We start from the raw sequence: 19,016 nt of genomic DNA on the forward strand, positions 1-19,016 counted from the left end.
ATAATTTTATAATCTCTTTTGTCGACTCAGATGTCGTTCAATCTTTCTATCAAGGTCTTGTGCTTCACCCTATCGAACGCTTTCTCAAAATCTATAAAACAGACAAAAAGGTCTGCTTGCTGATCTTTGCATCTTTGTGCCAGTGTTTGAAGACAGAATATTGCTCCTCGTGTCCCCATACCTTTTCTGAAGCCAAATTGTTCTTGATCGGTGACCTCGTCACAACTTTTATATATTCTGTTCTGTATGATTCGCAAGAAAAGCTTCAGAATGTTATTTAATAGACTTATAAGGCGGAAGTCCTGGCATAATTTGGCGTTCTTCTTTTTAGGCAGCGGTATGAAGACGGATTCAAGCCATGTTTTAGGCTGCTCTCTCTGATCCAACCAAAACAAACCCATTGCAACGAACGAAATGGCATAGATGCCCTAGCAGCAACTGCTAGCAAAAGACTAAGTTTTCACCCTAATGGCATATAAAACGACGTAATGTTAGGTGCTTGCTGCACTCTCTGATTGGACTAGAATATGATGCGGCTGTATTTTCGTTTTGCAACGAAATTGAAAATGGTTATTCATTTTTGCTTTACATGTTTACTCTGATTGGAGTACGAAGGGAACCATTCGCGTTGGAACTTTACTGCGCTGAGCAGATGGGACGTGAATTATAAATTGTAAAATTCCCTCATCTTCCTTAGACTCACCATCCGTATGGCTTGCAAATTGTAGAAGCCTCGGAGGTGTAACCAGAGAAGGTTCCCATTGTTTTCAGTCTGGTGGGATGTAGAGTAACATTACGTTGTTTTATACGCCATTAGAGTGAAAACTTAGTTTTTTTAATAGTGGTGTCTGTAAGCGTCCATGCCTCCGCTCATTACAATAGTATAGAGAATATAACATCTCAAGCTATCCAAGTTACCATTAATTTAATGTCACAAAATTAAAATTATCCATGATCCGTTTTTATGAAATTTTTGAGCTTTTCCTACTAAATCCAATCCTGAAAATATTTAGCCTCCATTAAAAAAATCGTATTAGGTTCATTAAAAAAGATTTATGAAAATCTGCTCTACCTATCGACAATCATGCAGCACTCCTTGTAAAAAAATTTCCTAAAATGGATTTGAAAATGATCTGCTTCGTAATTATTTCGTGATTTTGGTCATAAATCAATCACAGATCTTATTACATGAGCAATCAATCAACCCAAGAATTTAATCTTAAAGTGTTTCTGTTCAATTTGAAATTAATTGGGATATCTTACAAAATAGACGCTGACACATATTTCGATATCATATTAGGAAAATGTAGCAGTGGAAATAATAAATTGAAGTCAAGTCGTGTGCATGGCTCTACGTTATTTAGATATGTAAACTGCTCGTCAAAAGATAAGAGTGATATGATTCAAATAGAAAATTGGACATACAATATATTGGGTTAATTTTTTGTTATATTTACATAAAGCTAATAGCGAATTAAACAAAGGCGAAAGTACACTTGATTGAGAAAACCTTCTACAGACAGAAAAAGAAATTAGGCTAACTACAGCAAAAGAAGTTTCCAATGAAATAAAAGAAAACATCAACCCTAAGAAAGCTGTGTATGATTTAGTAACCGAGGAGGTTTTAAAACAACTGCCTAGAAAAGCCTTAGTTGAACTTACTTACCTTATTCAGACTTAAATATATACCGGAGATATAGAAGATAGCAGAGATTGATGATCGCTAAACCTGGAAAACCACCAACTGATATTTCGTCCGACAGGCAGGCCAATCTCCTTACTTCCTGTAATTTCGAAACTGTTCGAAAAATTATTACTCAAAAGGTTGAAATCAATTATAGAGGACAAAAAATACAATCTCACCAGTTTGGCATCAGATAAAGGCACTCGACTAAAAATCATGTCTACAGAATAACGGACATAATTTAAATAACGTTAGAGAAAGAAAAAGTCTACTCCACTGTCTTCCTTGATGTGGCGCAGGCTTTTGAGAAGGTGTGGCACAAAGTGCTTATATGCAAATTAGGTAAGCTTTGCTCAAGCACTATACACAGTTGTTGGAAGCATACATATCAAACTAAGTTTTTAGATTTATGCATGAAGAAGCCTACTCCAAATTAAAATATAATAATTTAGAAGTACCACAGGACAGTGTGTTGGGCCCAGTCATATATCTGCTTTATGCCAGTGATTTTTCTGAATTAATAGATGGCACACATGCAATAATAAACAAACATGGATTATCTAAACAAAAACTAATGAAACAAACGGATGCAAGAAGTGGCAAAATGTCCCTATTTCCTGGTATAAATAATACAAAAATTGTATTATCCATTTAATGTAATTAAATATTAATAGTCCAGAAAGCCACTGCGCCTCTGCCAGGAAAAATATTCCGATTCGGATTTTTTGCACAATCTTACTCAAAAAGTTTAACAAACGTGCATGTTGCCAGGACCAAAAGTGGGTAGTCAAAAATTCTTAAAACGTTTTTTTTTGTTTCTTTCCTAAAATTATTTTTTTTTGCATGGAACAAATTTTTTTAGGTTTTTTGGATCATTCCAAACAGAAAAGGTCTTTCTTGACTTTTCTCTAAAGTTGATAGTTTTTGACATATAAGCGATTAAAAATTGATAAATTGCGAAATCGGCCATTTTTAACCCTCAAAATTATGTGAAAAACTGAAAATTTGAATGTTGCCAAGATAGGTAGATATTCTTTAAACATCGATTGACGAAATCCCGAAGAGTTTTTTGCAATACAAGATTCAAAACTTCTTTGTGTTTTAATTGCTAATCAAGCGTGCGCGACACTATTTTCCACCGTTGCATGTGTATACAGTATGGTGCAAATGATAGGAATACATTCGTTATTTCGTAAACCGGCCACTATAAGGAAAAATCCCGAAACAGGTCGATTTCTATTTGCAAGTTATGATATTGTGCTATATATGGTATACTAGTGACGTCATCCCTCTGAGCGTGATGACGTAATCGATGATTTTTTAAATAAGAATAGGGGACGTGTGCTAGCTCATTTGAAAGGTTCTTCAATTCTCTATTCAGTAATATAAACATTTATATAATTATTTATACAGGGTGTCAAAAAAAAGTTTTTAATTAAATTATTTAAAAAAAAAAGAAAAATGTATGTAATTTATTTAATTCAAAATACATTTAACTGTTACCCGAAAACTAAAAAATGTTCATTTTACTAATAAACATTGCTTTTCGATGAAATTCAATGTTCAAGCCAGCTCCCGCCAGCCACCTGCCTCTTGGAATTTTTAACATTTAATTTAAGCGAAAAGCAATGTTTATTTGTGAAATAAACTTTGTTTTCTGATTTGTGAAAGCAGTAAAATGTATTTTAAATTAAATAAATTACATACATTCTTCTTTTTTGTCAAGTAATTTAATTTAATAAAAATATTTTGGACACCCTGTATAAATAATTATGTAAATGTTTATATTACTGAATAGAGAATTGAAGAACCTTTCAAATGAACTAGCACACGACCCCTATTCTCATTTAAAAAAATTATATATTACGCCATCACGCCCAGATGGATGACGTCACTAGTATACCATATATGCCACAATATCATAACTTAAAATTAAAAATCGATCTGTTTCGGGATTTTCCTTAAAGTCGCCGGTTTACGAAATTACGAATTTATTTCTTTCATTTGCACCATACTGTATACACATGCAACTCTGGAAAATAGTGTCGCGCACGCTTGATTAGCAATTAAAAAACAAAGGAGTTTTGAATATTGTATTGCCAAAAACTTTTCGGGATTTCATCACTCGATGTTTAAAGAATATCTGCCTACCTTGACAACATTCAAATTTTCAATTTTTCACATAGTTTTTGAGGGTTAAAATGGCCGATTTCGCAATTTTTCAATTTTTAATCGCTTATATGTCAAAAACTATGAACTTTAGAGAAAAGTCACTAAAGACGTTTTCTGTTTGGAATGATTCAAAAAACATAAAAAAACTTTGTTCCATAAAAAAATAATTTTAGGAAAAAAAAACAAAAAAAAATGTTTAAACAATTTTTGACCCACTTTTGGTCCTGGCAACATGCACATTTGTTAAAAGGGGTCCTTTTTGAGTAAGATTGTGCAAAAAATCCGAATCGGAATATTTTTCCTAGCGGATGCGCAGTGGCTTTCTGGACTATAAGGGCATTTACTACTACATATAGCTTTAACAGTGTTATTTTAATAATAAAACGTATTATTGCCTATTTTTTCTATTTAAGAGATTAAAATTAATAAAGTGTAATACAAAACTATGTCTTCATTTTTGGTTGTATAGTAGAGTGAAACCAAACATCCAAAACACATTCCCCTTCCCACGGAGCATAGGGAGATGTGTTTTCACGAAAGCCATAAGTTTGGAAAATTAAAAACCCCAGCAGCGGTTCCAAATCTTGTTTCGCAGTTCTATCACCGAAACAGTAAAAAACAACCGAATAAATCACTAGAAGAATGTAATAATGTATAATAATATCTAATTTGTTTTGATTTACGGTTCGTGTTTTGCAGTATTCTTTCGGATGCCAGAGAACTATCCACGTTTCCGAATCTGAACGGCACCAGCGCTCTGGAGATATTGAGGTTGGACCGGGCGGGGATTTCTTCAGTGCCAGAATCGTTGTGTAGCACCTGTCCCAGGTTAAAAAGTCTGTAAGTAAAATGGTGGTACACTCAATAACTAATAACAAATCTATTGAGTTTTATTTTGGAGTCATTTAAGATTTTTATCTAAAAAATAATAGCTAATTTTTTATGATTAAAAATAGTCAACATTTTAATTTTGTAATTAAGAGGAGAGAAACATTTTGACGCCAGTCAAAATTTTCAATGTATTTTACATGTAATCGTTTTTTTCGAATCCTGAGAAAACTAATAAGTATTTTTGAACGCAGAATGAAAAATTACTTTATTACCAAGGGCCGAAAGTCCCTTAAAATGAATAAAAAGTTTTTTTTTGAATGAGATATTCGAAATTAAAAATCACACTCAATTGTCTCTTAGTTTTTCACCCCTGTAACTTATTAAAATAAATATTATAGAAGTTTTCAGGGACTTTCTGCCTTCGGTAATAACGTAATCTTTCATTATGCGTTTAGATTTTTCAAAAAAACTTATTAGTTTTCTCAGTATTCGAAAAAAAAATGAATCCCATTTAAATAGCATTGAAGCCGAAAGTTCGTACCCATCCCCTTAATATTGTTGTATAAACAGAAAGTACCTAAATAAAATTAGGTGATGGTCAATATGACCACCCTATATTTTAAAACAGAAATCCATTCTGAATGAAAATTCATTTTTTCTAATCGTTCCCAGTTCTTGGATAGGGTGTTACCTATTTACATACACTTTTCTATTTAAATAACCCTAAAAAATACTCCAGGGATGTCAAATCTAAAGGTGTCAAATCCGGCGTTCTTGCTGGCCATTTGGCTTCTCTTCTTCTAATCCAACGATTTGGAAATCTATTGTCGAAAACTCACAAATGCCTCGAACATAATATTTGAAATCTGTGGCACCTCTATCTTGAGGTGCCTTCGATAGAGGGCCCAGGAAATCTCTCGTTGTTATCTTATTGCTATCTTCAATTGGTGTTGTTCTGCTATTTCCTTGTGGCATTTTTATAAGTAAGTATTTTCTATGGGAGAAATAAGTCACAATTTTACTAAAAAATGAATTTATTAACGTTTCGAAGCCCAAACCGGGTTTCGTTGTCAAAATACAAAATACTATTAAAATATACAAAAATGTTGTTGCTAAGTAAAAAAATTCTTCTAATAATTTATTTAATCTGACTCATTTATATTGGCAATTCAGACGTATATTATACATTTTAAAGTAGAAGACTTTAAAATGATATCGCCAATATTTATGAGTTGATTTAAGAATTAAGAATTATTAGAAGAACTTTTTTATTTAGCAACAACATTTTTGTATATTTTAATAGTATTTTGTATTTTGACAACGAAACCCGATTTGGGCTTCGAAACGTTAATAAATTCATTTTTTAGTAAAATTGTGGCTTATTTCCCATAGAAAATACTAAATCTTCAATTGGGTCAGTTAATTCTTCTACTTTTACTTTTATTGTGTTATCCTGATAAATATTTTCGATAGTTTTGATTAATTATAGGTGTACATCTCTTGCATACAATAAGTGGATAACGACCTTTAATTTTTCGTTAAAATCGAACTTTCCAGTAAAATCTAAAAAAGGGTATAAAAAGAATATTTACAGGTAATAAAAAGTTTGTTGGCAACATTCGACTTATAATAAATAGGCCTGAATTTTCGGCGATATAGGAACGCTAATAGAGTCACAGATGTAATTATTTGTTGATGAGGTTCTTTTACCAAATCAACTTAAAGCCTGTTAATGTTTAAATGGGAAAATAATAAGTAATTTTGGACATTACAGTGAACTGTATTAATAAATATATGTTTTTTTTATTTCAGTGATCTAAAGTCCAACAAATTAAATGCAGTACCCGATTTAAACAGGTGTAAAGATATGAGAGTGCTGTAAGTATTTCAATAAAAAGTTAAAAACGATATTAATTTTATAATTTTAGAGATCTTGCCAGTAACAACATTAAGGACATCGAAGGGAGGCCATTTCGAGGGATGTATCTAATGCATGATTTGCTGCTAGCACACAATCTGATCGAGTACATTCCACAAGATGCTTTCTACAATTTATCTAAACTGCAAGTTCTGTAAGTACTAAGCTTAGCTCAGTGGCGTGCTGGCCATATAAATGAATCGGTGCAATCACCGAGAGGCCGCGGCCTATTGAGGCCGGTCAAATAAGTTTTTTTCACAAAAAATTTTGGATGTAACAAATTTTTTTTAATTTCTAATCGAATGATATTAACAAAACATTTGAAAAATATTTTATTTCCATACATAGTGTTCGAGCCATTTGAATAATATTGCATTAATTCCAGTTGTCTGTTTTATACACACCCTGTATTTCAAAACGGTTAAAATTAAGACGTTCAATTGAGCCATGAATAGGTATTATTCGGCTGATAAAATAAACAGAGACTTTTACACAAAATACAACTCGGCAATTGTATATATTTCTTTAGATATGTGTTTCTGGGAAAAGTTCGTTAAGTATTTTTGGATGTTTTCGGTTTTGCTGAGTGGACAGAATCAGCCGATGTATTGCGGTTATCTTGAAATTAGCGAGGATAGATCCATTAGAAATATATGTTTAATATAGATTTTATAATATTTTCTATAAATGGAAAAACAACTTAAAACAATCTGCTATGCAGGCGATGCAATACTAATGTCTCAAAGTGAAGATGATTTACAACGTATCTCTCTCTTGTCGTTTCCCCATTACTGAGGATCGTGATTTCTTCCAATGTTCCTAACAATTTTATTCCATTGGTCTCTATCTTCAGCTTCTCTAGCTGAATTCTTAATTTGGTCGGACCATCTAGTTGGTGATCGTCCTCTTGATCTTCTGCCCGGAACGTTTCCAGAAACAATTAATATCTCTAAACTATCGTCACCTCTGTGAACAATGTGACCGAAGAATTGCAGAATTCGTTACAGACATATTGTAGACATACTTTTTTTTTAATTTCGAGTTGGTTTAGAATGGAAACGTTTGTCCTATGAGCTGTCTAAATTGTGCGCAGCATTTTTCTCCAGCACCACATCTCAAAGGCATCCGCTCTCAAAAGCACCACACTTGGACTCAAAGAGTCCAAGTCTCTGCCCCGTATAGAAATATTGAGAATACAAGGGCATTCACCAGTCTCATCTTGATATTTTGAGAGATAGATCTGTCTTTACAAACTTTAGTTAGGCGACTCATCGCATTTTTTGCAATACCAATACGTCTCCTAACTTTTGCTTCACAGTTACCATCGTTAGTTGTACTAGACCCTAGAGAGAAAAAGGTGTTCACTATTTGGTATTCCTGTAACATGTTAGTCAGTTGAATAGTGTCGAATCTGTCGACTACCACTATTTTTGTCTTGCTTTATTGATTTTCAGACCAACTTTACTGCTGTCATACTCAACTCTTCGCAGGAGATCAAACATTTCTTACAACGTATGCTGCACCAATTTAACATAACCGCCAGAAAATTTAACATGTTAATTTTCCCAAAAAAGACAAAATGCATGGTTATAACAGCAAATTCAATAATATGTAAATTGGAGCTGGAGGGCTAATAGAACAAGTGATGGAGTTTTAATAACTAGATATCACACTATCTAGCTACGAAAGAGTCTAAACAGAAGTGAATAGAACAAACAGAGCAGCAGGTTGTCTGAATGACGCAGTATGGAGAAATAAAAATATCGGAAAAGAATTGAAAGGCAGAATTTACAAAACAGTCATAAGACCAATAATGACATACGCGGCAGAAACACGACCCGACACAGAGAGGACAAAAAATCGTTCGAAAAATCGATGGCAAGACTCTATGAGACACAGAGCTAGAAGTACAAATATACAGCGGAAATTCAAGGTGGGCAATATTAATAACTGGATAAGAAACAGAAGAATAGAATGGAATGACCACATACGCCAAATGACAGCAAATAGAGTAGTAAGGACAGCGAGAGACGGTTCCCCAATAGGAAGACGATCAGTGGGAAGACCACGAAAACGATGGAACGACAACTTACTAGAGGCACATTGAAAAAACAGACAGAGTCATGTTTATACAAATAGAAGAAGAATAAGTATTTTTGTCTTATAAATAAGAAATAAAAATTCTGATAATAGAAGATAAAATAAAGATTGGAGGCCGCTTTTCTATAAAATCACCGGGCCGCTTGAAAAGTTCCAGCACGCCACTGGCTTAGCTTACTTCATATTTTATCTTACATTTATACAATCATCAGTATCCAACCAATTTACATCCACTTCTGGACATAGGTCTCCGCCAATTGTTTCCACACTTCACGGTTTTGTACTGATTGTTGCCAGTTTTTACTAATCTGCCTGATAAGCGGGGTGTCAGAGAGTGTTATGTCACCGACATTTTTTAATGCCTACACCGAACCAATGTTTGATGAAGCGTTAAATAATCGTCGCGAAGCTGTTAAAATCCGTGGTTAAATCATTAATAACATCAGATACGCAGATGACACCGCTATAATGGCAGAGAGTCTGGAAGACCTTAAAACCCTGTGGAACGCTGTAAACACCGGATGAATTGCAAAGGGCTTAACAATCAACGCAAAGAAAACAAAATGAATGGTGGTCTGAAAAATTAATATCGAAGACTCAGTACTAAAATTAGATAAATCCTGGAAAGGTTGGAACACTTTAGATATTTTGGTAGCTGGATTGACTGCAAGGTTGAAAGTGATGAGGAAATTTTGTTCAGAATTGAACTTGCACGAAAAAGCGGTATTAACACATTCGCGGTCATGACTGCATATGAAGTCATTTACTCCATAAGAATACGTGTATAAAATGACAGCGTGTCCGCGAATGTGTTAACTGGCGTTCTGTATTGTCCACTAGAAATTTGTCATTGACCACAGGTCTAAGAGTATTGAAGTGCTACGTCTGGTCCGTTTTGTTCTATGGATGTGAAATTTGGACAACAAAATTGAAGAATCTCAACAATTTAGAAGCTTTCGAGTTGTGGTGTTATCGTTGCATGCTCAGAATGCCGACAGCACACATATCCAACGAACGTGTGCTTGAGACTGTAACGAGGTCGTTGCGTTGTTCTTGCTCCAGGTAACTATCAGTCAAAGAAAAAGAGTTCGTTTTTTAAAGCATTTTTATTTGGAATCAAAATAAACAGAAGATAAGATAATTATCCTTAATTACTCATTAAGTTCGTTAATAAAATATATTTATAATTTCTACACATAGAGCTTACTGTTCGGGCCGATGTGACGATATTTTTGTACATTAATGAATGATTCTGAGGATCGCGCGAAATAGGAATTGCTTTTTTATTAATACGACATTCCCGCTCACCTCGTCGGATTAAAAAGACATATAAAGGATATAGGATCACCGCTCATATAAGGATAGGTAAAAGGATAGGTAAGAAGAAAACTGACGGATTCGCTCAGCTCGCCAAAACGTCAGCCGAAAATGGTCGGGACATACTACCCACATAAACCCACCTCTTGTACCTCGCTATTGTCTACTATTCTTCGATCAACGCTCCAAGAATAATAATTAACTAGGCTTTTCGATCCGATTTTTATATCGTTCGAAACAGTACAAAAACGTGTTTTACTTAATTCATTGGCGTACTCTAGACGATAAAAGAACTGAAACTGAAGATCAGTTGGGTAGAAAGAGTCACAAACGAAAGGGTTTTGCAACGTTTGAATAAAAGTTGCGAAGTAGTGAACACGGTTAAAAGGCGCAAATTGGAATACTTTGGTCATATAATGCGTCACCCAGAAAAATATGACATACTTCACCTTGTCATGCAAGGTAAAATAATGGGAAAAAGAAGTGTGGGCCGCCGTACAACTTCTTGGCTTAAAAACCTACGCCAATGGTTTGGGAAAACTAGCACTGAACTATTTCGTGCGGCTGTAAATAAGACAATGATTGTTAATATGCTGCACAACATGAGAGCCAACGATCGACAAGCGGTCTCGGCACCTTAAGAAGAAGAAGACGATAAAATTATATTATCGTCACAAGACATGCACAAAGAGCGAGAATTGATCAACGTCATAAAAATGATAAATGTTCAATACGTAGGTCATATAATGAGATTACCTAAATATCGCTTACTCCGGTTGATCATTCAGGGCAAAATCGAAGAAAAACGATGAGTTAGAAGAAAACAATTGTCCGCTGCGTAACATTAGACAATGATAGGTTGAAAGGTCGAGGAATTGTTTCATATACTTAGATGCCGACCAAGAAACATTTCATCAACTTGTTAATACGATGATAGCCAACGCTTGAAAACAAGCACGGCACACAAAGAAGAAGCCTGATATCATATATCCATCGTGTAGGGCCTTCCTCTACTGCGTTTGTCCTCTCTTGTTCTCCATTCTATTAGCTTTTATATGATATACGAAAATATATGACAGAATTAAGTTTAGTGTTTAAATTTCAAAACTCAACTGTGTAGGAAATTTTCAACGAAAACTTTTCGTTTATAAATTCGCAAAGTCTGTGTGTTATTGCGTTACCGCTTCTGTAATGCTTTGTCGATGGATTCTTATGTAGTTTTGTCTTATGAATCCAAATCTGAAAACGGAATTTCGATATCTCTAACGGTCTTCGAGATAATCGACCTCAAATTCTAAAATGTGACGTACAATCCTTTTATATTCTACCGACACACTAAACGTCAGCTGAAATCGTTGCTAGTAAGTAGGCTAGTTTTTTAATCTGAATTTGTTAAGCCAAGCATAGGCTATTTACATTTGAGTTTGACACTTCGTAAATGTCAAATTAAATTTTAAATAAAGTATTAATAAAATATCAATGAGATTTGATAGTGAATTTAATTATTATATAAAATAAATACGTTGGTCAAAAATACAATTTGAGTATATTTTTAAAGCAATAATTTATTAACAATTTTAAAAAGGTTTATACGAGTATAGGGCCTCCCCTTTAATGGGAGTATGATAAATATGTCCCATTTGTTATGAAATGAAAATTGTTATTAGAGTCGGTTCGTTAAACTCAGACACAACTGGCTAGTGATTTTAGTAGGTAATTTTTTTGTTTTTTGCCAATTTTGACAAAATTGGCAAGATTGCTAATTATTTAGTAATTATTAACTATTTAGTAATTATTAACTCTTTAGTAATTATTGTTTTTGCCAAATTGGTAAAATTACTGACTAAAATCACTAGCCAGTTGTGTCTGAGGTTAGCGAACCGACTATATGAAATGTTGTTTGGAATAAAAAATTATGGTCTGATATGTGCAATTATATCCTTCTGATGGAAAAAAATATTTGAAGATTTTTCTCAAATTATGGATACCAACAACATTTTCATTTATAACTCTTTTAATAAAGTATTAATAAAATATCAATGACATTTGATAGTGAATTTAATTATAATATAAAATAAATACGATGTTCAAAAATACAATTTGAGTATATTCTTAAAGCAATAATTTATTAACAATTTTAAAAAGGTTTATACGAGTATACGGCCTCTTCTTTAATGGGAGTACCTAATGATAAATGGACTGTTCCATTTGTTATGAAATGAAAATTGGTATTATAGTCGGTTCGCTAAACTCAGACACAATAAAATTTTGCCAAAATTGTCAAGATTACTAATTGTTTAGTAATTATTAACTATTTTAGTAATTATTTTTTTTGCCAAATTGGTAAAATTACTGACTAAAATCACTAGCCAGTTGTGTCCGAGTTTAGCGAACCGACTATGTTGTTTGGAATAAAAAATTATGTTCTGATATGTACAATTACATCCTTCTAATGGAAAAAATATTTTAAGATTTTTCTTAAATTATGGATACCAACATTTTCATTTATAATTCTTTAATTTTTAATTTCACGAAGAAAAGTTATTCTTCATAAAAAGCTCTTCATGGTCTAAGATTTATGATGCAACCATCATATATCAAATTTTATTAATTTTATACGAGGTATATAAAAAATATGAATTTCGATCAAGAGTAAAGTACCTTTATAGTTCACAACATTTAAATTAGAATGATATACTAATTGCACATTAAAACATAATTTTTAATTCTAAACAACTTTTCATAATAGCAATTTCCATATTATGAATTAAAATACGTAAATAAACAAAGTTTTCGTTATGATAATGCTCACATTTTCAGCTTGTTCTTTATTAAAATTTTAATTATTAAAAGTTTAATTCAGCATGATGGTCCTTCTTGACATGAGAATCATGTGGTGAAACATTGCAAACAGATCCTTGCGAGACAAGAAGCGCAGAGAAACAAGTGCGATATTATATATGTGACATAAAAAAAATGTATTATTAAATATGGTAGAGTTACGCAATTTGTTGTATTTATAGATTTTGCTATTTCCAGGGATCTTGAAGATAACAAGATATCGTATATCCATCCAGATTCCTTTATGCCGATAGCTAGGATTGAAGACCTGTAAGTAAATTAAGGAAAGACAGCTTTAGATTAAATTCGATTCGCTTGTGGGGTATCCCGAAGCGAACTGAATCCAGCTGTCGAACTAAATTATGGATATTGATCTGTAAACACAATTGCAAATTAATATTTTTATATTTTAAAAATTATAAAAAAGAAAAAGATCTATATAAATGTTGGCAACATTGTAATAAAAAAAAGTGATTAAAAATTAACTGTAAATGACATCTAAATTACAAAACTGACAATTTTATTCTTTAGGAATTTGGGAAACAATATCTTTCCACATCTCCCCTCCGCTGGCTTGGAACGTCTACTTCATCTCAAAACATTTAACAACCCTAATCTTCGAGAGTTCCCGCCACCAACAGATTTTCCACGGATTCAGACACTGATACTGGCATATGCTTATCACTGCTGTGCCTTTTTGCCGCTGATACCTTCCAATCCTCCACCAGCCAAAGCCAAGGACATTATAGTCTTTCCAGACATTGAGGATATCGACTTGAACTTCTGGAACAGCTCAGTGGATCTGTGGCCTTCTCAGCGTAAGTATTTAGTTTATTATTTTAAAAAAATTAAGAGTGGGCTATTGATTAAAACGCAGCAATAGAAGCACTTTGAGAGTTGAATGTAAGGAACACTAACATATTAAAAAATAATGTGTGTGTACTTTGTACGCACGTAAGAAGTTATTCTTCTATTATATAATTTCAACGAAGTAAATATACTTAACCGGTTATTTGTATTTAATTTAAATATCAAACTAACTTTCTTATCTACCACATTCAAATTTTTTTTATTAAAACAACCAAAAATTAAAAAGAATATGAATCGTCCAGGATTGGAACCCGCGACCGGCGCGACCTTCCATTCACTGACCCAACGCTCTACCAACTACGCCACCGAGCTTCTTTAATTGACAAGTAAGTTTCGGATATAATTACACAACACGGTGACAAATAGACATAAAAAATGTTATACCTACATAATATTTTATTATCTTACTACAGAGAAAAACAAATCCAAAAACAATAATAAATAATACATTTACTAAAAACACTAATATATTCTTTTAATGACTTATTTGCGCTGATACAGATACATACATACCTATCTTGAAAGATTAGCAACGAACTATTACTGTCTGTGTGCGCATGCGCGCAGATTTATGAAATTTTACTCTCAATCGCATCTCGCCTAAAGCAGAATAACTTCAAAAAGAAAACCCGGTTCCCAACCTTTTTTGTCTGATGACCCACCTTCTGATGTTTTTTCATATTCGCGACCCATCTCCCATCCATGAAGATGGTGAAACATATTGCCTCAGTTCTGATGAAAATCCATGTTCAAGTATAATTTCTGAGGTTACTAAATGGACTTTCAGTTCATGGAAATCCACAAATTCGTTCATTAATGGAAATGCATAAAATTTATTTGCTTGGAACTTTTGAGGCCATCAAATTTTTTAATAATGCAATCAACTTTATCTTTAATGAAGAATCAATGTATATCTTCTCCCTGTAATATCAAATTAAGAATGTTCAGAGAGCTAGAAATATCAGCAAGGTATGACAGTTTTATCAGCCAAGTCTCATCATTGAAGCAATCGTTGAGAAAATGTTTGGCCTTTTCTTTGCCATCATGTTCCATTTGAACCAAAAACAATTTAACTTCGTTTCGAAGCAATTTGGAAAGCATATTTCCACGTTACAACCAACGCAATTCACAATGTAGAAGTAACTTCTTATGGTCGCTTCCCACTTCATCACACATGACAGCGAACATCCAAGAACTTTTCGGTTGTGCTTTTATCACAATCTCGGTGTCATCAAGAGTGCTTTTAAGGTCTAGATTCATTCCCTTTACTGCCAATGCCTCCCTATGGGTGTTGCAATGGGTCCATTCAGGTAACGGAGCTACTTTATTGATTTTACTTACATACAAAGTCCTTATATTTTTCTGACATAGCAAGAGCTCCATCGTTTCTAAGCCCAACACATTGGGACCAATTAATTTCATTTTCGCCAATAAAACGATCTGAGGATTCAAAAATGACTTGGCCAGTTGTAGTGGTGTTTAGGGTGTGACAAAATAAAATTTCTTCTTTAACTGATCCATTGAAACTAAACCATAAATAGCAACAAATTAACTTTGTCAGAAATATCTTTACTTTTGTCTAATTGTGAAGAATAATTTACTTTTGTCTAATTGTGAAGAATAAAAGTCGATTTATTTTATAGCAGATATTAAAATCTCATTTACGTCACCAGACATTTCTTCGATTCTACGTAGTATCACTGTAGTGTTGTATAGGGGTATTTAACAGATCGGTTAAGGGCAGAGTCATGAATTAATCGACAAAGGAATCTATAATTGCATTCACGACTTGTCGTTCACCGTGGTAATAAAATTTAGCGAACTGTTTCCTTTATACCCACAAAAGTGAATAAAAATAAACTAAAAGTGAAAGATGATTGAGATTTGATTTTAGAATAGGGTTTCCACTCTGTACTTATACGTATTTCGATTTCATAAATCTCGTCAGAGTACCTCTGTAGAACCACTATCTAATCTTTCACATCATTCGGGTAATTATTAATTTAGTTAATTAATATAAATATGGTGTTTAAGATAAATAATCAGTTAGTTTATCTAATAGAGATTTTAACAGACCATGTTATATCGCTCGAGATTATTCACAAAAATCAAATCAAACGATTTTTTTTGCTGCTCGCAGGCCAGATTTAAATTCCATTGAATAAGTTTGGAATGAATTTAGGAGATTTTTACGGAGATATGTGCCAACCCCAGAAATTCTAGAGACAGTCACGGTATACTGGTTCAGAAATGAAACTATAGGAAGAAATACTTGCTACTGAAGTTCAGCAAAAACCTATTTTGTTGCAACGAATAGCAAAGTTAAATCTTTTTATTTTTATTTCTTCGTACATCAAAGTAAAATTGACGATTTTCATTATTTTCAATACACTTTCACGAACAAAAACTCTTTTTTGTTAGTGACCTACGTTACCCGAAAACTCAAAAAAAAAATTTTTTTTCTACAACCGTGTTAAAAATTCAATTTTTAGAACTCCATACGAGCGTTAAAAATGCTACTTTAAGGCACTAGTGCTTTAAAATTTTTATGGCACTGCAGTTCGTATTGACCGTAATTTTGATGTAATGTCAAAAAAATATAAAAATGGAATGTCAGTCAAGTTCAAGTAAAAATTTTTGTAGATATTGTCCTGTAATTACGTTTGTAGAAAAAATATTGTATGATATGCGTGTTAAAAAGTACATTTTTAAGGCACTGATGTGACATGCAGAACTCGCTTCGCTCATTCTGCAAACTTTCACATGCGTGCCTTAAACGTGTACGTTTAAAACTTATATCATAAATAACTCTTAATATAGAAATTTAGAAATAGAAATATTTAATTTCAATATACATTAAATAAATAAATTCAAATTAACTAATTAACTCTAGTTTTTTATCCTAATTTTATGCCTGACAGTGTAAAAATAATATCTACTATAACAAAAAGATTCCATCGATTCAATATCAAAGCTATCTTGGTCTAATTCGTTATGTTATCACTTATTTAATAGCAATTATTTTCGCACTACTACTACTAGTTCTTATTCTATTGACATAAAGACAATACTGATGACTTAAAAACAACCCAATAAAAATCAGATTTCACTAATTGGTGAAGCAATTATATTACGCGATAGCGTTAGCATATTAACGATGCCTGATGGAAGTGTTTGATAACAAGTAGTCCACATTTTTTGCGATTATGAGGTAGATAGACGGGTCGGCGCCTGAGATAAAATGAACAAATGAATGAAAAAATGAGTGAATAAACTGATAAGAATAATTATTCAATCCGATCTACATATAACAATGTGTATGTTCAGTGCCGGATTTAGGGCACTTGCGGCCCTAGGCCAAATTACCTCGAGCGGCCCCCTATAACTTCACGATTATGTAATTAAAGCATAAAGCACATTTCATATTAATACATAACGTTTACTTTAATTTTACTTTTTAAAATAGTACGATATACAAAACATATCATAAATGAATAGAAATACCACTAATGTTTACTAATTTGGCTAAAACCCCAAAAAAAGCTCTAAAAACAATGTTTATAATGACAGAAAGTACATAATTGAAAAAGTTAGCAAACAGCAGTTATTTGTAAAATTATTAATCTTGCTAAACTTATTATATTATAAATTAGTATTGCAGTTAATTGTTAAAATTAAATAACATTTGTTTCATTCGGGGGTAACAAGTACAGGTGACAACGAAAGGTTGAAAAGTTGAAAAGACACTGTATGTAAAAGAACAAGCAAAATAATATGAACTGTAATAGTAATAGGCTAGGGCACTAAAAAATAAAAATATATCACATAAATAATCTCATATCTAAACTCTAAACACTCACTTTTCTAGCTTTTTTGACTAAAAAATCTTTAATCAAATCGTTAAAGTCTAAGGCTTGAAAAATCTTAGAATTTGAAATAGAACTAGCCAAACTAGACAATCTAGAATCTTCATCAGAAGTCGAGTTCCTCAAGTAGTTTTTGATTCTTTTCAACACGCTGAATGATATTTCTCCAGATGCATTAGCTGTCACCATGTATAGTAGAAAGCGCAAAGCCGTGTCCATATTTGAAAATAAGTTAACTGTTTTTCACGAATGAGTTTCAGATACTCTAAAAGTGTATTCCTCGGAGGCTTGGTAATGTTGTTATCATGAGGTTGTGTTTCTTCATAAAATATACCTTCAACAAAGCCTTTGAACTGTACACACTCTTCTTCAAAGTTATCATCTATGTCGATACATTTTAGCCAAAATAGAAGTTTTTTCCCTTATTTCTTCATTAGAAATTGACGATAAGTTGTTTAAAAATCTAAATTCTTCATTAAGACTGAAATAAACTTTAAACATTTCATTCAATTCTGAATAAAGCCTGTCAATTATTAAAACAATGAATGTATTAATTTTTAAGTATTATTTGCCATTAAAGTTGGGTTCAGTGTGGTTCAGTGGATTCATCTTCTTTGTCTTCGCCAGGGAGAGCTTTTCTTTTCGGGCGTCTTTATATTTCAAGAATAAAGGTTTCATTTTTTAGGCAATTTTTTTCTCTTTATTCATAGGAATAAAGGTTGTCTCTCAGACTCAATATTAGTCTTTTAGAGATTTGTATCTGTTGCATATACAAATACTATGTTGTATCGTTGTATATAGAACTTTCCAAAATCCATCTGCAATCTATAGCCTCCTATACCCTTGCAAGATTTAATATTTATTTTTGATATGAACATTGGTTGTTTTAATTAGACTTTCGAAAATAAAAATTCAATTTTTTTACTAAAAATTTTTTTTTTACAAAACGCTGCGGCCCCCTTTTGCTTGCGGCCTAGTCGGCCTAGTGGTAAATCCGGCACTGTGTATGTTTATAATATACTCGTCATCTAAAATACCAGTTAAGTTTAAATTAAGACAAAATTATTAAAAACCTGAAAGTCAATTGAAGCGTTTATTTGAAAAACAACACATGTTCATTTTTCGCAAGTTCGACTTAGTGCCTCAAACCTCAAAATGTAATATACGAGTACATAGAACATTTGGATATTATTAGAAAAACAACGGATGTCTTTCAAAATTATAGTTTTTGGACAAGTGTTGTTTTTGAAATAAACGCTTCAATTCTTATTCTTGATATGCCTATTCATGCCTAATATTGGCGATTATCATGGTAATATCTATCATGTCTGCTAGCTGTCAAGATTTAATGTTGATCTGTACTTATAGCTTCTTTATCATTCTTCTGATGATCCCTCATTTGTGACTCGGTCACTCC

The 19,016-nt window shown here is 32.6% G+C and overlaps 1 protein-coding gene across 1 annotated transcript in view; it reads left to right on the forward strand.

Moving 5' to 3' along the window:
• Positions 1-19,016, forward strand: part of LOC126878537 (follicle-stimulating hormone receptor) — a 188,425-nt gene that overhangs the window by 143,772 nt on the left and 25,637 nt on the right. Inside the window, exons 7-11 of the mRNA XM_050641310.1 lie at positions 4,556-4,696; positions 6,500-6,565; positions 6,616-6,759; positions 13,062-13,133; positions 13,395-13,681. Coding sequence (XP_050497267.1) covers positions 4,556-4,696; positions 6,500-6,565; positions 6,616-6,759; positions 13,062-13,133; positions 13,395-13,681 — 710 coding nt within the window. The remainder of the gene's footprint in view (positions 1-4,555; positions 4,697-6,499; positions 6,566-6,615; positions 6,760-13,061; positions 13,134-13,394; positions 13,682-19,016) is intronic.

Source organism: Diabrotica virgifera, chromosome 1, assembly GCF_917563875.1.
Source record: "Diabrotica virgifera virgifera chromosome 1, PGI_DIABVI_V3a".
Taxonomy (NCBI): Eukaryota; Metazoa; Arthropoda; class Insecta; order Coleoptera; family Chrysomelidae; genus Diabrotica; species Diabrotica virgifera.